Source organism: Leptodactylus fuscus, chromosome 3, assembly GCF_031893055.1.
Source record: "Leptodactylus fuscus isolate aLepFus1 chromosome 3, aLepFus1.hap2, whole genome shotgun sequence".
In the NCBI taxonomy this organism is placed as follows: Eukaryota; Metazoa; Chordata; class Amphibia; order Anura; family Leptodactylidae; genus Leptodactylus; species Leptodactylus fuscus.
Window position 1 is genome coordinate 219019153 of NC_134267.1, and position 21837 is coordinate 219040989.

General features: G+C 43.1%; 1 protein-coding gene across 3 annotated transcripts in view; it reads right to left on the reverse strand.

Moving 5' to 3' along the window:
- KLHL29 (kelch like family member 29) overlaps nucleotides 1–21837 on the reverse strand; it is a 748452-nt gene that overhangs the window by 52098 nt on the left and 674517 nt on the right. For all 3 annotated transcript variants that reach the window (XR_012715345.1, XM_075269192.1, XM_075269191.1), the window contains exons 11-12: nucleotides 20569–20751; nucleotides 16062–16242 (exon numbers count right to left, since the gene is read on the reverse strand). Coding sequence is in view for 2 of the 3 variants with exons in the window: in XM_075269192.1 (XP_075125293.1) it covers nucleotides 16062–16242; nucleotides 20569–20751 (364 nt within the window). In the remaining variant the exon portion in view is untranslated. The remainder of the gene's footprint in view (nucleotides 1–16061; nucleotides 16243–20568; nucleotides 20752–21837) is intronic.

Consider the following 21837-nt stretch of genomic DNA (forward strand, 5'->3'; position numbering starts at 1 on the left):
CCTCTTGTAAGATGAGACTGGAGACGGCAGAGATGATTATGCTTTTAGCTGTCAAGTATATCTGTGTAATGGTCTGCTCTTTCAACTTGCACTTTCTTAAAGACGTGTAATATAATGCAGTATTTCCAGGCATTGTGTTTGCAGATCATGAAGAAACAATGGTATGGCTGAGAGATGGGGCACAGGTTGCCTCATCCCTCACAATTCTCTCTTATAAAATCAGATCCTGTGCACCTCTGCAACCATCTTATTGCATTACTTCAATGCATCTGAAATACAAATTGGAGTAACTTTCCAAACCCTCACGATGAAAAGAAATCAACCATTTTACGAATACAGCTCCTGCACAAACCAATGTGTCACCATAGTGTGAGAGAGTGAAGGGTGTGGACAGGTATATTCAAGCCAGGCACCTAAAAGGGTGATTGGTAAAGACCCACACCAGGGAGGTCAGCTGGATAATCAAGGCCTGATATTAGTCTGTGTGTGAGGACTGGGAAGGGGGGCACCACACTGACAGAGCTGATCTTTCCAAATCGAATCTACAAAGCAAGTACTGTGCCACCCGTAGTTGTTGCCAAGGTGGGAGTCTGGTAGCCATGCTTCTGTATAGACAGGGAACAGTTTTCCTATGTTTAGTTAGTTCTCAACCGAGAAGGCTTTTGTTTTGTTTACCCTATTTCCCCGAAACAGTAGTAGAGCACCACCGTTCACCCACGGGTTGGTTGAGGCGCTTGTGCACAGACAGAGGGTGACCCATACAAGACTCTCTGCTGGATCCATGGCTGAACGGACAAGTGAGTAAATAGCATATAGGGATCACAATGTACTTTTTTTTTCCCCATATCAGTATGTCTTTGTAGAATGAGAGGAAATCCACACAAACACGGGGAAAACATACAAACTCCTTGCAGATGTTGCTCCTGCTGGACTCTAACCCAGGACTGCAGACTACAAGGCTGCAGTGCTAGCCACTGAGCCACGTGCTGCCCCTCCCCTTTAAGGCCTTCATACACATAAGACAAAAGTCAACTAAACCTGCCAATTTTAGAAAAATTGTCCAAATATCTTATGTATAGTAAGGCCTTCTGTATCGCGCTTGGGATGAATGGTTGGACATGTGGAAATTCAATGCCAGGTCCTTTTCTTCTAAGGGGGAATAAGCCACCCCGAAAGGTGCCTAACAGTGCCTTACTCCCCTTTCTCCATTGACAACACATGGCTGGTTGGTTTTTCCTGCACAGCAGGTAGCCAGGAACATCACTGTGCAAGAGAATTGCCTAAACCGTACCCGTTGTTTCAGATGAATTTTCAGGATAAGCTGTTATGTGTGTACATCAGGAGTAACATTATATCTGGTCTTTATATAACGTATATTCTGCGTTTTTTTAGCAAGTTCCCGCTTTCATGCCATATCTGGAATTTGCATTTCTCTTTAAGCTGGTAGGTGGAAACTAGTTTAACATTAGGATAAGGACAACTAGGACCATGTAGAACATACACAGAGAAATACTGACTTGAACTGATGTGCTTTGGTCGTGACAGAAAGCTTCTATTTAGCTCCAGCGACAGACTGAACCTGTCTTTCTCCTCTTATTCCATGCACTTTCTGTTCTATCCTCTTCCCCTTTCCATAGACTTATATAAACATGTGTTATCTTAGTCATGTGACCTGTAGTCTGCCTTGAGATAAATATAGTAGGGTGAAACTTATTGTGTTAGCTGCTGGACTTACTGGAGAATCCCGTAGTGATCTGGTAGACTAGTCTGACACTGGTCAGTACTTGGATCTAGAGATGTTACATAGCGTTCCAGGACGGGAATCCTACTATTATAAATGTGAAAGTATGTGGTTTTGGATATTTGTTACTCAATCACGCAAAAATGGCTGAAACGGATATGGATAAGATTTAACACATAGATAGTTTGTAACCTGGATTAACACACAGGCTACTTTTTATCCTGGTAAATGACATGGCTTCATTCATTCATTATGAATTTATGTTCATATACTATATTAAACTACTCTTGCTGCCAGGTCAGTTAATTGTACTTGGCTGATAAAGCCAGGTCTGTTATCTTTCTATGTAAACGCACAGAAAACATCTGCATATTATCTGATCTGCTCCACTGCTGAGACACTGACATAGGAAAACCCCTTTAATCCAAATTGGCAGTTTTCCAATTTTAAACATGCCAGGAAAAAGAAAATATAATTTGTGGCAAAATTCTAAAACAACAAGAGCTATAAAGGTAGCCAGAAGTCAAACAGAGCTCAGGAGGATCGAGCAAGCTAGGCATCAAGTGGATCTTAGAGCAGCTGAAATGCCAGAGCAGGCAGGTCATTGACATCAACAACACCCTCATTATATGGCGTCCCAGCAAGCTGCTGAGACCCCAGAACAATAACAAGCACGGTGAGAGGAACAAGTTCAGCGGCAGGCCAGCTTGAGAGCTGCCGAAATGCCGGAGTAGGTGAATCATCGATGCCAACAACACGCTCATTATATGGCTTCCTAGCGAGCTGCTGAGATGCCGGAACAATTACGGGCATGGTGCAAGGAACGAGTTCAGCGGCAGGCCAGCTTGACAGCTGCCGAAATGCTGGGGCAGGCGGATCATCGACGCCAACAACACGCTCATTATATGGCGTCCTAGCCAGCTCCTGAGATGCTGGAACAATCACAGGCATGGTGTGAGGAACAAGTTCAGCAGCAGGACAGCTTAAGAGCTGCTGAAACGCAAACCATCAATGGCAGGAATTTGCTAAATAAATGCGCATCATCGACGCCAACAACACGCAGACAAAGTCGTGGGCAGAGGCTAGTATGTCTATAAGTGTCTCTGAGAATTGCAGATAATGATACACAAACGTCTGTCCCCTAGAAAAAGACTACAATGATCTCCCTGATATATGGCTGATAACAGAGAACAATAGACTGTACTGGCATATAATATAAATTCTAAGTTACGTGCCTGCTCTTCTGTATAAACTCTCGTTGTCCATTTTACCAACCCCGGAGTGTTAGGAACTGGGCGTCATCGAGAAAGAACAGTGTGTACAGGAGCCAGCAACCCCCTCCCTGTAATATATCGCTATAATGTATTCTAAAACACAGGTGGTAATAGAAGAAATCCAGATGCCCTTGAAAAGCACACCAAAAGATGACAAAACAGTGAAAATAACAGAACGATGAAAGATTTCTATAAAAGGGAAATAAACAGAAATCCGAAGACACGAAACTTCTGTATGAGCGGAGAATTAAATTCAGCTGCGGCCGCGGCAGACAGGAGGCTGGAAATAAAGGCTCTGCTCGCACATCCATTCCGAGCAATCTGCAGATCATTTACAATATGGCCAACTAAATGATCACAATTCCCGGCACATCCAGCCTGACCATGAATGGGGCTGGAGTCTTCAGCGATCAGTCAGTGAATAGAGCTCCAGCTATTTCCACAATTTATGGCTAAACGGTCTCCCCGTGTGCACAGACACCTGCAATATTTAACAGAGCGGGGAGCGACCTGGACGGATCCTTCCTTCCTGAATGTTTCTACACATTTGCCAAGATCTATTTTAGTCTCTGGGAACTTAAAATCAGGAGAAATAATTTATAGAGTTTTGTTGCTTTTGCAATTCTAAATTGGGGTTTTGTAGAAGCTATGGCAGCTTGGCTCCACTTTAATGTCTACACCAGGGAATCGGACTGACATACGGTATGCTCTATCTGTCTGGAACGTCTCCCCTAAAAAAATTCAAGAACGGACTTTTTCACACATTTTGGGGTTTTCTTTAGAGCGTACAGTTTTAATAGCGATCTCTTGCCTTGTTTTTAAGTCTTTATTGGTGTTACATAAGCTCGTTTATCTGTATTTTTGTTGCAATTTTTTAAAGGAAGTTTAGCATTGAATAAATCGAACGCAGGCTCGTCATCGCCCGCAGCACCAACACTGTGTCTTCTTCATGGCACCCCTTGCTTCAGTTCCTTGTCTCTACGCTGACGATTTTATCTTCAGGATCGAAATCCTGCGCATGCGCAAGTTGGCCCGAGCCTGAAGCGACAATGTGACAACTGTGCATGCGCAGGATTTTGATCCCAAAGGTAAGACAACAACAAGCAGGCAGTGTGATGAAGAAGACACAAAGGCGGTGCTGAGGACGATGACGAGCCTATGCTCGGAGCACATGAGGAACGCCCCTGTGCTCTCTAATTCACAGAAAGACAAAAAACGGCGGTGAGAACCTGCAAAGTGAAGGTATGAGATGAATATTCTTTGTAAAGGCTATTCCTACGTAGTATTAGTTGAAAATCGATTTATTCAACGATAGACTCTAGAGATGAGCGAGTAGTATTCAATTGAATACCTCACTCCCATAGGAATGCGTGTAAGCGGCTGAACAATGTACATTTTTCCCTATCAGTATGTCTTTTGTAATATGGGATGGAAATCCATGCAAACACGGGGAGAACATACAAACTCCTTGCAGATGTTTTTTTGCCCTTGGTGGGATTTGAACACCAGGACCCAGCGCTGCAATGCTAACCACTGAGCCACCATGTGGCCCCGCTTACACGCATTCCTATGAGAGTGAGACATTCGATTGAATACTACTTGCTCATCTCTAATAGACTCCCTTTAAGTCCATTTTTCGCATTTCTCTATTTTTTTTTTTAAGTAGTACAACCTGCCATTAAAATCTGTTAAAAAAAAAGTCATTTTTATATACTGGGTATATATTTTACGGTTTCTGGGGTAGTGGGTTAGAAGCTACTTGGTACCCCAACCCCTTGGCTTAAGGGTTGATCACACATTGGCACGATTGAGCAGGATCCTTATATTTTCAACCTCCTACTGCAGTCTCTACCATGGGAGGCAGAATTTGGGAAAAACCTTCCACTAATTCCGGGGTGGAATCCGCCCCCATATCCGCATAATATTCCTGTGTGAATGGCTGCTTGCTCTATACCGCAAGTTTGATACATCTTTCTGCCACGCCCCCTTTCTGTGAAGCCACACCCACATGTGTAGCAAACCGGGAAAATTTTAGCTCAAGGTATGAGAGTTGGGCCAAGACGCGTCACATTTACCCCAGTGTATACTCGTAAGATGACCTTTGTTTGACCCTTTATGGAGGTCTTGAAGATTTCCCAGTCGAAAGAGTCTCACGATAGTGTCCCGTTCAATGCGTTTTAGATATTAGGAAGCAGCGAATATTTTTTTCTTCCTATTGAGCCAGGAAATGAATAGGGGCTAATCTGATCTTAACAGGCACTTTTATTGTCAACGAGACCCAAAAAAAATATGCTGGTAAATATCCTTAAAAGCTCGCGTCCCACCTGTATGCTGGCGATCAATAAATTTATCACTTAGGCTCCAATTTTCATGAAATTGTAGCATAACAGCAAGAAAACAAAGTAGCCTGTCTTTGTCTGAAGAGACACAAATGTCTGCCTTTTTTGCGTGAAAATTTCTGACAATATCCTTCGCTGCCCACCATATTGATCTGTGCATTAATACTGTGTATAGGTGGCAGACTACAAGATGAATAGTGACTCACCGATCGATCTGCAGAGTGAAAATTTCCTGCAACTGTGGCTGGGCATTACTAAGAGAGCTCGATATAACATTCTAGGACTTATTATTGCTGCCCAGCTAGGGTTATTTCTTATGTTCAACTAAGCAGGGGGCACATATTGTGATATTCAAGAAAACCTTTCATCACCTCCACCCACTATAACTAACACCCTTCAAGAGGCGCCTCTCCACTGATTCCAGCACAGTTGGAATTTTTTCTCTAGCCCCCACCAGTACTGAGCAATCATTTCTGTTAGTTTTAGCACAATTATGCTCCCTACAATAAGGTGGGCGGTCCAGGACTAGAGCAGACAGAGAGAGACCGCCCCACCTGACAGTAGGGAGCATAACTGTGCTGAAACTAACATAATTGATTGCTCAGGAATGGTAGGAGCTAGAGAAAAAATTCCAACTGTGCTGGAATCAGTGGAGCAGTGCCTATAGATGGATGCAAAGAGTTAGAATTGCTGGCAGTGGTGAAAGGTCTTCTTAACAGGGATACTGGAAAAAATATGTCAGTGAGTAATATATGTGGTGTCACAAGGGCCTCTGTTTTGGAAATGGAATCAGTACAAATTCAGGATCAGTACAGTATAAGTAATGTAATGTATGTACACAGTGACTGCACCAGCAGAATAGTGAGCGCAGCTCTGGAGTATAATGCAGGATATAACTCAGGATCAGTACAGGATAAGTAATGTAATGTATGTACACAGTGACTGTACCAGCAGAATGGTGAGTGCAGCTCTGGAGTATAATACAGGATAAGTAATGTAATGTATGTACACAGTGACTGTACCAGCAGAATAGTGAGCACAGCTCTGGAGTATAATACAGGATGTAACTCAGGATCAGTACAGGATAAGTAATGTAATGTATGTACACAGTGACTATACCAGCAGAATAGTGAGCACAGCTCTGGAGTATAACACAGGATGTAACTCAGGATCAGTACAGGATAAGTAATGTATGTACACAGTGACTGCACCAGCAGAATAGTGAGTGCAGCTCTGGAGTATAATACAGGATGTAACTCAGGATCAGTACAGGATAAGTAATGTAATGTATGTACACAGTGACTGCACCAGCAGAATAGTGAGCGCAGCTCTGGAGTATAATGCAGGATATAACTCAGGATCAGTACAGGATAAGTAATGTAATGTATGTACACAGTGACTGTACCAGCAGAATGGTGAGTGCAGCTCTGGAGTATAATACAGGATAAGTAATGTAATGTATGTACACAGTGACTGTACCAGCAGAATAGTGAGCACAGCTCTGGAGTATAATACAGGATGTAACTCAGGATCAGTACAGGATAAGTAATGTAATGTATGTACACAGTGACTATACCAGCAGAATAGTGAGCACAGCTCTGGAGTATAACACAGGATGTAACTCAGGATCAGTACAGGATAAGTAATGTAATGTATGTACACAGTGACTGCACCAGCAGAATAGTGAGTGCAGCTCTGGAGTATAATACAGGATATAACTCAGGATCAGTACAGGATAAGTAATGTAATGTATGTACACAGTGACTGCACCAGCAGAATAGTGAGTGCAGCTCTGGAGTATAATACAGGATATAACTCAGGATCAGTACAGGATAAGTAATGTAATGTATGTACACAGTGACTGTACCAGCAGAATAGTGAGCGCAGCTCTGGAGTATAATACAGGATGTAACTCAGGATCAGTACAGGATAAGTAATGTAATGTATGTACACAGTGACTGCACCAGCAGAATAGTGAGCGCAGCTCTGGAGTATAATACAGGATGTTACACAGAATCACTGCAATATATGGTAAGTAATTTATGTAAACAGTGACGCGGTCAGCAAATAGAGAGTGCAGCTCTGAAGTATAATGCAGCATGCTAGCCAGAATCAGTTTTAAGATAAGTAATGTAATATACTTAGAAAGTGACGCATCTTTATATGCAGATTATATACAACAGCCAATCTGTTTTCATCCTCTCCTTCCCGACCTCACTAGTCCACTAATACACAGCACATACGAGTACATGATAGGTGCCAGATTATCAGACAATGAGAAACAGTTTTCCAGCTGCAATGTCCATTGGAAAACCAGACTAAGAAGCAACCTGTAAATCCTATTATCGGTGTGGTTGCGGCTGCTTCCTCCTGTACAGGGAGGGCCGTTGCGTGGAGCACATGCACACATCAGCGCTCACTAATGACTCTCATTTCAGTGGTATTAGCTCTCTGTTTCGTGAATAATGTCTTGATTGTTTCTCTGAAATTGAAAATCTACAAAGCAGAGATGGAATATTTGGGATGGAATTCTCCAGAGCGCTGATATGATCCCTCGTTAAATATAATTACTGATTTAGGACAGACATAAACTGCTCTTTTCAAGGATTATATTGGCCAAGTGGTTTTAACCATTCTGATGATTTACGTGTCGCTTTCTTGTCACCACAAGCGAGGCAACAGCTGTTTTCCAGCAGATACAACCACGGCCGCCATGATGCTGCATTATTAAAAAGCCACATGATATCTGGATTTTTAGCAATTTTCTACTCTTCACCATTTACGATGGGTATATAACTGCAAAACTGTACAAAGCCCTTAAAGGGAATGCCCATAGTTGAACAAAACTTGTGCTGGATAATAATTTTGAGCTAAATATACAGTAGTCAGAGCTCCTTTTTTTGATACAGAGCTCCAAATTCCCTGTATAGCATATATTTGAATGATAAAGTTCTACCTGACAGTAGTCACCACTAGGAGGAGCTTCAATATTAGTGATACATTAAACTCAATTAGAAAACAGTATGTAATCAGCTACTATCTCCACCTAGTGGCAGCTGTAGGCAGCACATTGAGAGCACAGGTTATCATGGTGACATCATAAGTGCTAGTTGGGGGAGATGTCTGCTAATTTTCCAAAGAAACAGTTGACAGGTTGCGCCTGGTATTGCAGCTCAATCATCTTCAAGGGGATTGCACTGAGCTGTCAAGGTTCTTTATCCACCATCTGCACAATCTTGCATTGAAATCTCTCGTCAATTTTTCTTTTCCGTCCACATCTAGGGAGTTTAGCCACAGCACCATGGGCTTTAAACTTCTTGATGACACTGCGCACGGTAGACACAGGAACATTCAGGTCTTTGGAGATGGACTTGTAGCCTTGAGATTGCTCATGCTTCCTCACAATTTTGCTTCTCAAGTCCTTAGACAGTTCTTTGGTCTTCTTTCTTTTCTCCATGAACAATGTGGTACACACAAGACACAGGACAGAGGTTAAGTCAACTTTAATCCATTTCAACTGGCTGCAAGTGTGATTTAGTTATTGCCACCACCTGTTAGGTGCCTCAGGTAAGTAACAGGTGCTGTTAGTTACACAAATTAGAGAAGCATCACATGATTTTTCAAACAGTGCCAATACTTTTGTCCACCCCCTTCTTTATGTTTTCTGTGGAATTATATCCAATTTGGCTTTTTGACAATTCTTTTTGTGGTTTTCCATTGAAGACAAATTAAATGAAGATAATAATACCAAAGAATTTGTGATTGCAATCATTTTCTGGAAGAAAATGAGTATTATCTGACAGAATTGCAGGGGGCATACTTTTGTCCAACACTGTGTATATATATATATTTTTTTTAAAAAAGGCATTAAATCCTGCAATTTTCACTCTGGCCACAACGCCTAATAATAAACTAACACTTGCCAATTGCGTAGGGGATTTCTTTGCAGCATTTTCATCATTTACATCACGGACAGGATTGCATTAGAAGATAACACCTCTATAGATATCACTACTGACTCATCATTGCATCCACTACATACAATATATGAAGTCACAGCTTATCTACGCTCCTGCCCTGCACAGAAAAGACCTCAATGAGTCGACTCCAGGCTATTGCTGCTTATGGCCATGACTGTGCTGTAAAGTGTATCACTAAATGCTGTAACAGAGCAGTGGAGACGCACAGAGAAGATGACTGCCCCTATAGTAACGGACAGAAAAAACACTAAAAAACAAAAAAAGTGATAAATTTCCCCATCTGCTTTTAAAATAAAGGTGATTCATTCCTTTAAGGAACTCCGCGACTCCGCAACTAATTTAGCCCCGGCGTCCGCCTCGCGGCAGCAGCCGTCCGGACTAGGCCTATTAATTTGAGCCTACTCCGGAGGGGAAAGCCGCGACTGTCGGAAGCCGCGACAGTCGTGGCAGGCGCGTTTTGGTCCAATTCTGATGCAGCTTCCCACATAAGAATCAAGACTAAAATGCATGGGGCTTATCCCCGTGTGAACCAGCCCTTAAAGGGGTTGTCGATGTTTTGGTTGTCATGGGCTGCCCCTTTTATTTGGTGTACTGGCCCTTTAAGAATTTTTCAAATCATGTGTATATTTACGATAATTGATATTCTTAGATAAAAATAGATTCTCGGCGCTGATCCAATTTCTGTAAAGATGTTTTTTTTTTTCACCGTGTTGTGCAAACTAAATGATATATTTTAATTGTTACAAAGTGACCGATACGGTGGGAAAAATAATGAGAATCCTATAGAAGTTGCGCTCTTCTTCTGGGCGCTCATTTCACAGCTCATATTACTGTGGTAACAAGTTGTCAGCACAGAGACTGATTAATGAAGCCGCGTCCTCGCCTCCTATCAGCGCCCGGGACGCCGCTCCAATATTGACATTGCTGCTAATTGTTTTCATTCAATTAATAATTCAGCAATTATCTGGAGGGGGCGGGGACTATCTGATAGGAGGAGAGGAGCGCGGGTACAAAACCAGTGCGGTATTACTCATTACGTCCAGATGCTGGTTGTCGCTGACTACTCTGCAGCTTGTCACTGTTTATAGTACACTGTGCAGGTTGTCACTGTATACTCTGCTGGTTGTCACCGTATACTGTACATTATGCGGGATGGGTGAACGTCACTAGATTTGTTTCATGAATATGTTTCATCCACTTGCTTCATGTTATTACTCACTTTGCCCTTCCTCATGTAATTGGGCCACAAATGTCAATCAAGAGGCCAGAAGACAACTGAGGAGGAGCACAATGGAGTCCAGGAAAGATAAGGGAAGGTGAGTATCAGCATTTATTATTTCTCTGCACCTCCCCCAGACACGGATAGACTTCAGAACAGGGCTGACGTCAGCACCCTGTTAACCCTGGCAAGTGACGGGGCCCGTAGGGTATGGGGTCCACAGCCAGCTGGAAATGGCCAGGGCCCCATTACACTATGATAGTGGTTGGGGAAACCTGGTTCCCTGACCTCTATACGTACTGCTATGGGAAGGAGGCCTAGCGATTGCTGGGCTCCTTTCCAATAGATGTTAGCCCTGGGGAGGTGATCAAAAAAAATAAAAATAAATAAACACTTATACTCACCTGTCCTGCACTCAGCATCCACTCCGGAGCTTCTTTCGGCCAGGGACTGAGGTCCTACTCGCAAGGCCTAACTGCTGGGGCCTGTGATTGGGCCCCAGCGATGACGTGGGGTAAGCTGGCGTAATGACATCATCACACCCCATGTGACTGCTGAGTCCCAATCACAAGCCCCAGCAGTGACATCTGGGGAGCAGGACGTCAGTGGCCCCTGCACACACTATTATGCCCCATAGTGACTCCTGTATACACTATTATGCCCCATAGTGACCCCTACACACACTATTATGCCCCATAGTGGCCCCTGCACACAGTATTATGCCCCATAGTGGCTCCTGCATACACTATTATGCGCCATAGTGACCCCTACATACACTATTATGTCCCATAGTGTCCCCTGCACACAGTATTATGCGCCATAGTGACCCCTACATACACTATTATGTCCCATAGTGTCCCCTGCACACAGTATTATGCGCCATAGTGACCCCTACATACACTATTATGCCCCATAGTGACTCCTGCATACACTATTATGCGCCATAGTGACCCCTGCACACACTACTTTTCAGACCCCAGAGTATAACGATCAGAGACGCAGGGTCGGATACAAATATAAAAAACAATGTTACTTACTTCTCCCTGGCTGTGGCGCACTCCCCGCTACTTCCAGCTATCTTCAATGTTGGAACAGACTTCACCTGAGCCAGGCCAGCGTCTTCACGCATAATGGCGCCGGCCTGGCCCAAGTTACATCTGGGACGTCACCAAACAAGTTTGCAGACTGCAGAGCATAGGAGAGGTAAGTAACAGTGTTTATTATGTTCCCTCACCTTCCCGGGGCCTCTGATCATTATACTCCGGGAAAGGGCTTGTGCTTGTGGGGTTCGCAGGCCCACAGCCTCATTTACCGATTTCTGCTCCTGTTCACAGCCGCCTTTGCTTCCGCGAAGTAAAAGTGGGGATGGGTAAGTAAATAGGGCTCCTTGTGGATCACAGGTACGTCCTTGCAGAGATAAAACAGCTGTCACCTGAATGTATGTATTCTATAGGCGATTGGCAAGTCATTTAAATATATTTTTTTAAAAAAATACATAAAATATATCCTATAGGGAAAATATTCTAAAAGTACAACAAAAAAACCCATAAAAGTGATAACTAAAATAAATCCCAAAATAAATGTAAAAAATAATAAGATAAATTCAAAAATAAATTCAAAAATTAAATAAAGTGAAAACCATTAACGTAGCGTAAACACTCTATAAATTTTTATTAAGTGTAAGGATTTCTATTCTGTCTGAAATATGTGTATAGACGGAAAAAATCTATATTACCAGTACAAAGTGTCCAAAATACTTGCTTTATTTTGTAGAAGAATGATTTTCACCTCCAGAACTAAATCTGGGGAAGGTGGAATATTCGGCAGCACATCCAGGGAGAAGCGCGGCCAAGAACAAGATGGCCGACAGAGGACACAGAGCTCTTGAGGTGTTGGACGCGATACAGACTCTTGACCCTCCGTCTTCTTATAAAGTGCAAGTTTGAAAGAAAATGAATGCCACAGATTGTGTTTTTCTCCTACACGGATGAACGGCCAAGCCTTTTATTACTGTCTGTTTGCTTTGGGTTTGGCTCATTTCGATATTCACAATCGAACAGGGCCAGAGAAGCGAGGGAGACTTGAGCCAAGCTCGTGTCGGAGAGCCAGGCAGAAGATGAACTACGTCGCTCACCAGTAGGTGTCACTTGGACCTTGCACAGACGATGAACAAAGTCAATGGGACAACCAGAGGCTGCTTGATTTACCATCTAGAATGAGATTTCACCCATGATAGGACACAGCTGTCGGGATGGAATTGGCAATTGTTTTACTGAAAAAGTCACGCTGATCTTAAAAACATAACTTGAGACTGTAATTGTCAGCTAACATGTTTTTCCTCCTTTTATTACGGGAGCTGCTCCCGAAGGCCAAGAACATTCGGAAAGTGTCCTAATTATTTTCATCTTATAGTTCAGCGACTCTTCTATAAATAATAGAACAGATGGATTCACTATTAGTCTACGTGTACCGTGTGTACTGTACCTAGAGGAGATAGTTACTGATATAGCAGTGCTGAGTTTGTAATAGTGTCCCGTGCATGGAGATGATCTCCTTTGAAGGAGTGGGTTAAACACCTTCATTTACGAGCCGGTCAAGTTCTAGCAGACCCAACACATCCATGAATTGAGCTAATGTCAGAAACATGATTTCCATGGACAGCTTGTAATGCTCACTTTTGCCTATGGGGGCACTGTGGGGGCCTGTGGGGGCAGGGAATCTGAACACTTACTATGAGATTACAGTTGATCGCAGATCGATCCACTGATCAGTTTATTTTTGGAAAACTTTTCATAAAAAACTGTGATGAACTTGAAGGCTGGTCGTAATCCAAGTCTTTTTGCCCAATAGCAGTACCCACCTCAGTACCCTAATATTTTTGGTACCTAAGGGACGAGAGCAAGCATATGTTCTGAAATAATGTGAAAAACCTTGCCAGTGGTGTGGAACGTTAATAGTAACAAAGAAAGTTAACTTTTTGTGACTAGGGTTGAGCTATCGAGATCGGAAAAGATCGGATTACGATCGGTGATCGAGCAAATTTCACAACTGTGATCGGGATCAGGTTCGGCTGGAAAAAAGAAGCGACCCACTCATTCTTTCAGGCGGATGCGTCTCGCGACATTCGCCTAAAGACACTCCCTCCCGAATAGGCCCGTTTGGGCCTAATCTGGAGCGGAGTGCGCGACTGAATGCCAGTGCACTGCATCGGCATCCAGTCGCAGCTACCCGTATTTTGGACCGGAAGCTGAGGCAGCCTTCGCCTCAGGTTCTGGTCCTAAAAACCCTGTGTGAACTTACTCTAATGGTTGACTGGTCCTTCAAAGAATGGTTGGTTTGGGCAACATTAATCTCATGTATGGTATGGGGTCAGATCAAGACTTTATCAAGGCCAACAGGTTGGTCATTATTCGATGATGGGCCAGCATGATCTTGGCCAAATTAAACTGATGTAAAGAAGTCATAACAGGACATTTCTAATCCGATGATGAAGCGTATCACTTTAACAAGGCCTAATCTCCTAGTCTTTGCTCTTTAATATCCTGTCTGCCTCGGTACGGTCGCTGCTTTACTCCCTAAAAATTAGAATCTTGAGCGTCCTCTCCACTACCAACACTTAACAAGCAGGCCCGGGTGCACGAGCCTCCGTGTGTGAATTTTCCTCCAGTAATTGCCTTGTGGCATAATTTTGTTCAGAATGTCAATTTTATGGCCATGGGCACATCAAAAAGTCAGATTAGAAAATCCAATTAACCCCCCCTTTTTTTCTCTGTAAAAATATTTGATCTCAAAGAATAAACCAGATGGGACGTATAATATTAGTCTGTTTTTTCCTGCGCTGTCTCTGCTCATAAATCACCGCACAGATAACTGCAGATTAATTATAACTTCAAGCCTTGCAAATCCCATCAGAAAGGTTTACAGGGTCCCTGTTGAGTAATGCAAAGATATAGAAACCGGGGCTCGGTGGGATATTATGTAAAAAACGCCCTAATTGGACAGACTTTAACTCCTTTGCAGCCTCTTACATGGGCCTTGAGGACCCAGCGGGAGATCTTAAGAACGAATTCACACAGTAACCCAAAGTTTTGATATTAACTAATTAAAATGTTCATTACTGCACAGATGGAACATCTATATTTGCCGGATCTCCACAAATAATATACTGTGATGGGGCGAGATATTTATGGATACACTAAATCTGTCACAAAGAAGTCATTTTGAACAAAAATAACTTAACTATGTGCTGCACATGATGCCTGCTGGTGTAGAAGAAACACTTTCCAACTCGGGCAAGCAGGTGTTTTCCAATGGGGCGGAGTTTTGGAAAAAGGGTGGAGCTTGTGAAAATATGGTCCTTGATGGAACCGAGGGAGGGTGGCTTGTTATGTTGGCCAGATACTGGTGCAATGTCACTCTGAGACTAGGGGGGACTGGAATGACGGAAGGCCCAACCACTGAAGAAGACCCCATAGATTGTAAGTCCTTCTCTCTAACGTTTTCGGCAGAATCTGTGCGGGAGTCACCTACAGAGACTCAAACAGATGTCAACCTGGACTTATTCCCATTTTTTCATTCACATTATGGGGTGAATATTTATACAATCTGGGAATTTTATGATGCTGGGATCCCTTACGTGTTTATTTTTTATTTTATTTAATTTTATATGTGATCTAGGGAAGGGGGTGATTTTAATTTTTATATTTTCTTGATATTTTTGAGAACTTTTTACATTTTTTTTAAAAAGCTGAATCTGTGATTGCTTATAACATAGACTAGAAAATTAAAGTATTGCGGTTTATTGTAAAATCCCTGTATTACTATTGAGGCCTGCTATTAGAAAGCTTCCAACTCACAATGTGAGAGATGTTCGGCGCCTGGCAGTGAAAGTGAAAGCATATGATGATGTGGTTGCATATGAACAAGGCATCAAAGGAGATGCCTCTGATCACATGCACTGCTGCCGGGTCTCTGCTGTCCAAAACAGCAGAAACCCAGCCGCTGCAGCATACACTCAGCTTCTGAATGGGTGCCACATTTAGAAACCCTGCTTAACACATACATATACATCAGAATGCGTAAAGGGGGTTAAAGTTTTTTATTTCATTTCATTCCATAGCACCTATAGCTAACGTAATGTCAATGCTATTACCCAAAATTCTCTTCAATCAAAGACTTTGAATTACAATATTCCCTATTTTTTTAAATTTTGGCTCGTTATGAGCCCCCTTGAAAAAGTACAATTCCCACAAGAGTTAAAGATAAGAACCACCTTGGTCAAAGCTTACGCTTACAAAATATAATAGACGAATGGTGGCCAAGCCCACCAATTTTGAATGGGGAGATCATGCTATGCGAGCACTATGTTTCTACTAGATTTGTATATAATGATATATAGTGCTGCAAAATTAACTCTTTCTTAGATGTATGGTTATTACTAGTCCTCAGTGCCAAACAATCAGTAGCATTCAAGTCAATAGGAGAAATATGTTGAAGGAAACCTCTTACCTTTCAACGTGGTCAACATTGCCAGCTACACCGAGGCCACCAATTGTATAGATCTTGCCATCATATACCAGACTGTTGTGCCGACACCTTGGAACGATCATCCTGGAGACCAGGTTCCAATTATCAAGTAAAGACATATAGCACCAGACGTCTGCAAGTGTCACCCCCGATTCCATGCCCCCTAAAGGATAGCAAAAGAGAAGTTATTGAGTAAAGGCATCCAATGGATTGATACATTCTACTGGAAATGGACATTATCGAGACAGTATAAATCTTTGTAGAGCATAACCTTAGAGTTTCGTAGGTCAGGCTATCCTACAGAATATGGCTACAACACTATATATCCAACAATGCTGTTGAAGAGAACATACAGGATATTATTTAATACAGAATTATTGTGAATATCCAGTTTCATGCGGAAAGGATTACATGGTTTAGACCAATGTAAAGCTCGATTGGGAATTGGACCATTTCGGGGACCATAGTAATTGCTTCTTGTCTTGACTAGGCAGAGGATCGCCCCATGCTGGGAGGGATAACCTGCTGTATTGACAAGCAGAAGCGCTCAGTATGGTATATAGGGATTTTCTGACATGTAAGTAAGTCTGTGTGTGATGACTTGATCCTTCACTAGTCTCCGAGAACAAGGATGGATCAGAGCTCTTCTCATATACTGGCAACTAATAGACAGTCCAGGGACTGGATGATGGCTCACCGCTATTAGCGTAAGAGAAAATTTGGTTGAAATGAAGATCAAATTAATGACAAAGAAAAAACTGAGGACTAAAGTTTTTCTTCATTATCTGTACAGTAGGTGGGGCTATTTTATCAATGCATGTTCTGCAATGAAATTAGGATTAGGTCATTGGTTATAAAAATATTCACCGTCAGAGTTTTGTTTGTCAAAAATAGGGAGCTTTTTTATCCAGCAGTCATCTGTAAATTTTGGCAAGATTGGCCACTGTTTTCTTTTTAAACTAAACTGGCCCTGCATGGGGAAGTTTAGTCATTAATATTGATGGTGTAGTCATTAGTCTGAACAATCCCCCTATAGACTGAACGGCTGCATCATGGCCATCTAAAATTGAATGAGTATGGCCAGCTTAAAGGGGTTCTCCAGGAATTACAGCAAACTCAGGAGTGGGTATAAAACAAAAAAAAAGGTCATACCTATCTCTGGCGCTCCATTGTACAATCCTTGTCTCTTTACCCTCTTGTTCCAGGACTGAACCATCTCTGGCGCTCCATTGTACAATCCTAGTCTCTTTACCCTCTTGTTCCAGAACTCAACCATCTCTGGCTCTCCATTGTACAATCCTAGTCTCTTTACCCTCTTGTTCCAGGACTCAACCATCTCTGGCGCTCCATTGTACAATCCTAGTCTCTTTACCCTCTTGTTCCAGAACTCAACCATCTCTAGCGCTCCATTGTACAATCCTAGTCTCTTTACCCTCTTGTTCCAGGACTCAACCATCTCTAGCGCTCCATTGTACAATCCTAGTCTCTTTACCCTCTTGTTCCAGGACTCAACCATCTCTGGCGCTCCATTGTACAATCCTAGACTCTTTACCCTCTTGTTCCAGGACTGAACCATCTCTGGCGCTCCATTGTACAACCCTAGTCTCTTTACCCTCTTGTTCCAGAACTCAACCATCTCTGGCTCTCCATTGTACAATCCTAGTCTCTTTACCCTCTTGTTCCAGGACTCAACCATCTCTGGCGCTCCATTGTACAATCCTAGTCTCTTTACCCTCTTGTTCCAGAACTCAACCATCTCTAGCGCTCCATTGTACAATCCTAGTCTCTTTACCCTCTTGTTCCAGGACTCAACCATCTCTAGCGCTCCATTGTACAATCCTAGTCTCTTTACCCTCTTGTTCCAGGACTCAACCATCTCTGGCGCTCCATTGTACAATCCTAGACTCTTTACCCTCTTGTTCCAGGACTGAACCATCTCTGGCGCTCCATTGTACAATCCTAGTCTCTTTACCCTCTTGTTCCAGGACTCAACCATCTCTGGCGCTCCATTGTACAATCCTAGTTTCTTTACCCTCTTGTTCCAGGATTCAACCATCTCTGGCGCTCCATTGTACAATCCTAGACTCTTTACCCTCTTGTTCCAGGACTCAACCATCTCTGGCACTTCATTGTACAATCCTAGTCTCTTTACGCTCTTGTTCCAGGACTGAACCATCTCTTGCACTCCATTGTACAATGCTAGTCTCGTTACCCTCTTGTTCCAGAACTCAACCATCTCTGGTGTTCCATTGTACAATCCAAGTCTCTTTACCCTCTTGTTCCAGAACTCAACCATCTCTGGTGTTCCATTGTACAATCCAAGTCTCTTTACCCTCTTGTTCCAGGACTCAACCATCTATGGCGCTCCATTGTACAATCCTAGTCTCTTTACCCTCTTGTTCCAGGACTTAACCATCTCTGGCGCTCCCTTGTACAATCCTAGTCTCTTTTCTCTTTTACTCACTGGTCCAAAAGTGTCTGCTGAGACCAATCAAAGGTAAGGAACCAATGATGTACTCATCCAGGACTGTACAATGGATAGGTGAATATAACATTTTTTTGTTTTACGCCCACCCTCTGAGTTTCCTATAATTCCCGGAGAACCCCTAAACTTGTAGGCCTTCCATAAAACATTGCGAGAGTACAACCTTGTTTGATCTCCATCCAATGGTCGTGACGCAGCAAGAGTTAATCAACAATAACCTGATGTAAGAATCGAGGACTTTAGGAAAATGTACTTTTATGGAAAGTGAAGCGAGATCCCCGAGTGCAGCCTGCCTGCAGCAAGTCATGGATGCCTCCGACTCGATGCCGCTGAGAATAAGCCTGCCTAAAGCTTTCTGGAGCTAGCGTTGGATCCTGCGGAGCTGATTAGCATTTCTTATTCTACAAATGCTTCCTCGCTGTCTGAGCTGCCTCTAATGCATAGAATTGGTGTGGGCAGATCCTCATTAAGAAGCTAAAGCAATAGAATTTAATTAGCCTGCAGACAAATACACACAAAAAAAACCACATACACGTCCCAAACAAGTCTTACGCTTATCCGCCTCAAAGTGTATTTTCTTGCTTGGCTGGTCTATACTCCAGTCAGTTGACCAATAGGCAGGGGAATGTGTATGGCAGGATAAATAATGCAATGTAATGACTTTATCCTCAGCTTCAATACAGATTTAAGACTAGGATCAGTTTAATACCATCTGCACTGTGGTCCCTACTGACCTACATGAGAAAATAAAGACTCAAAAGCCTGTTCATCAAGGGTTCGTCTCACACAAGTGCAGAAGCACTGATGAACGCCATAACATAATAAGACTTTTATCGGGCACATAAACATAAAGCTTTCATGAGCGGACCCCCTACGTGCTACGGATCTCTATACCCATGGCATAAATACTATAGAATACATAACACTTTAATGTTTGTGCTGATGGAGCTCCTTGGGAGGTTAGAAGAAATGGATAAGACCCAGAACGGGATAATTCGTTTTAAGTATGCCATAGACTATTTGATTTAACTGGTGGAAGAAAACACTGATTCAAGGAAAAATTCACGATGGAAAGCTAGGTGGGAGGTGATTTACTGGTAGCCTGCTTAAGATGCATCGGAGCAAAGTTAGCTGAACGTGCTGATTTTGCCTTGGCCGGCCGACTATCTTATCGGTCGGGGGCCTTGCGGAACCTCAAGTTGGGGGAAAGAAGGATCGGGAATGTGGAATTTCATCTCCTAATTCTTTTGCTCTCGGGGGAGATGAGATGCCACTGAAAACACATGCATGGTCAGCCAAGTCGATAGTGTATGTGTGTGGGCAAAGGGGGTCAAGACAAATACCTATTGGCTGATCAAGCCTACGTTGCAGGTGTATGGGAATATTAAGACATTTACAACATCTTAAAGTAGTTACTGTGCTAACAAGAGATTCTACATAAGCTTTAAAGGGGTTGTCCAACATATTTAAGCCAAAGGAGGTAAAAAAAAAACAAAAAAAAAAAACATATTTCCCTATCCCTAGTGTCTCACAGCATGGTCTGGTCCTGCTGCTCCGGAGTTTTCTTCTGGCTAAAGTCTTCGCCGCATGTGACTGCTAAGGAGAAACTGATCAGTGGTCTAAGCAAAGGGACGGGGACATCCGGCAAAACAAAACTGTGGAGCAGCAGGCTCAGGTGAGTATTTTTAAAATTTTTCTTATCCTTCCCAGGCGTAATATGAAATCTCTGGGCAACTTCTTTAAGCTTTCATAGGTAGGTCATCTGCCCATAGGTGCTATTAGAGCATCATACGAGGGGATCCCACTTTATGGTTCTGCCTCTATTGGAAAGCGGCTGCTAACTTAGGACGCACACAAGGCAGTGGTTTAATGGTTGAAACCATCCCCTTGCTGACCCGGGGTGGAGTTTCACCCTAAAAGAACCAGAATGCATTTGTGGGTATGTTACTGCCCTCTAGTGTAAATTATCTTACAGTCTATTATTTTAGAAAATAAAGTTCTTACCTGATAAATAGATATTGTCCCCTGCGCTTACAACACTGAAAAATTCCCGCTCGTAGAAGGGTAGGCTCGCCAGTGGATACCATTTATTGATTTGTGGGTTTAGACACGTGACGGCTGTCAGTGTCCTCTGATTCATTCCTATCATCTGCCGACCCCCAACTAGGACGATCACTTCAGCCACACCTGCAAAGAGTAGAAGAAATACAATAAGCTGCAGTTCTAATGTGACCATCATATTGTAGCCTTTGAATAATGGCGGCAGCAGGAGGGGAGTGTGTTGATCTTGTGAGAGAAAGTGACCTGTCCACTCATTGAGGACAGGACTTAATGTTACAGAGAAAATGTCCAGATAAATGCATAGGCTGAGTACTGTATAACTAAACAAGTCATGGGAGTGACAGCAGCAGGAACTGACTTTTTTGATCTTGCAGGGGAAAATGACTTGTCCATTCATATGATTATTTTAGTAAAGGAATACCGTATTTTTCGGACTATAAGACGCACTTTTTTCCCCCAAAATTTGGGGGGAAAAGAAGGGTGCGTCTTATAGTCCGAATGTGGCGCCTGGCATCCGCTCTAATAGAGAGACGGATGCCGGCAAGGGATAGATGCAGGTGACGGGGCCTGAGACATCGCTGTGCTCCTCTGCCCTGCATGAAGCCAGCAGCGGCAGGGGCGATGCTATTCCGCTCCTCCGTCCCCCCACCGCTGGCTTCATGCAGGGCAGAGGAGCGCAGCGATGTCTCAGGCCCCGGCACCTGTGCCAGCGTCTATCCCTCGCCGGCATCCGCCTCTCTAGTACAGCGGATGCCGGGTCTGTAGTCTGTATTGGCGGCCCCTTCTCCCCCGGGGCCGGTCCCCACCGGCCCCGTACCTGTAAAGTTGCAGGCTGGCTCCTGCGCGGCGATATCGCAAGAGCCGACCTGTTCGGGTGAGAGCCGGGAGCCTAATGAGGCTCCCAGGCCTGTCACTGCTATATTAGTATTGCGGCTGGGTCTAGGACCAGCCGTAATACTAATATACAGAATGTCCCATAGACGGCAATACAGTTGTATTGCCGTCTATGGGACTTGCAATCAAGTGACCGCAGGTTCAAGCCCCCGGGGGGGAATAAAATAGTTAAAAAAAAAAAAAAAAAAGCTTTAAAAGCATATAATAAAAAAATGAAATAAATAAAAGTTCTAAATCACCTCCATTCCCTAGAATATATATAAAAGTAGAAAATCATATCATAAACCGCTCGGTTTTTTTTCAATAAAAGGTGATCTA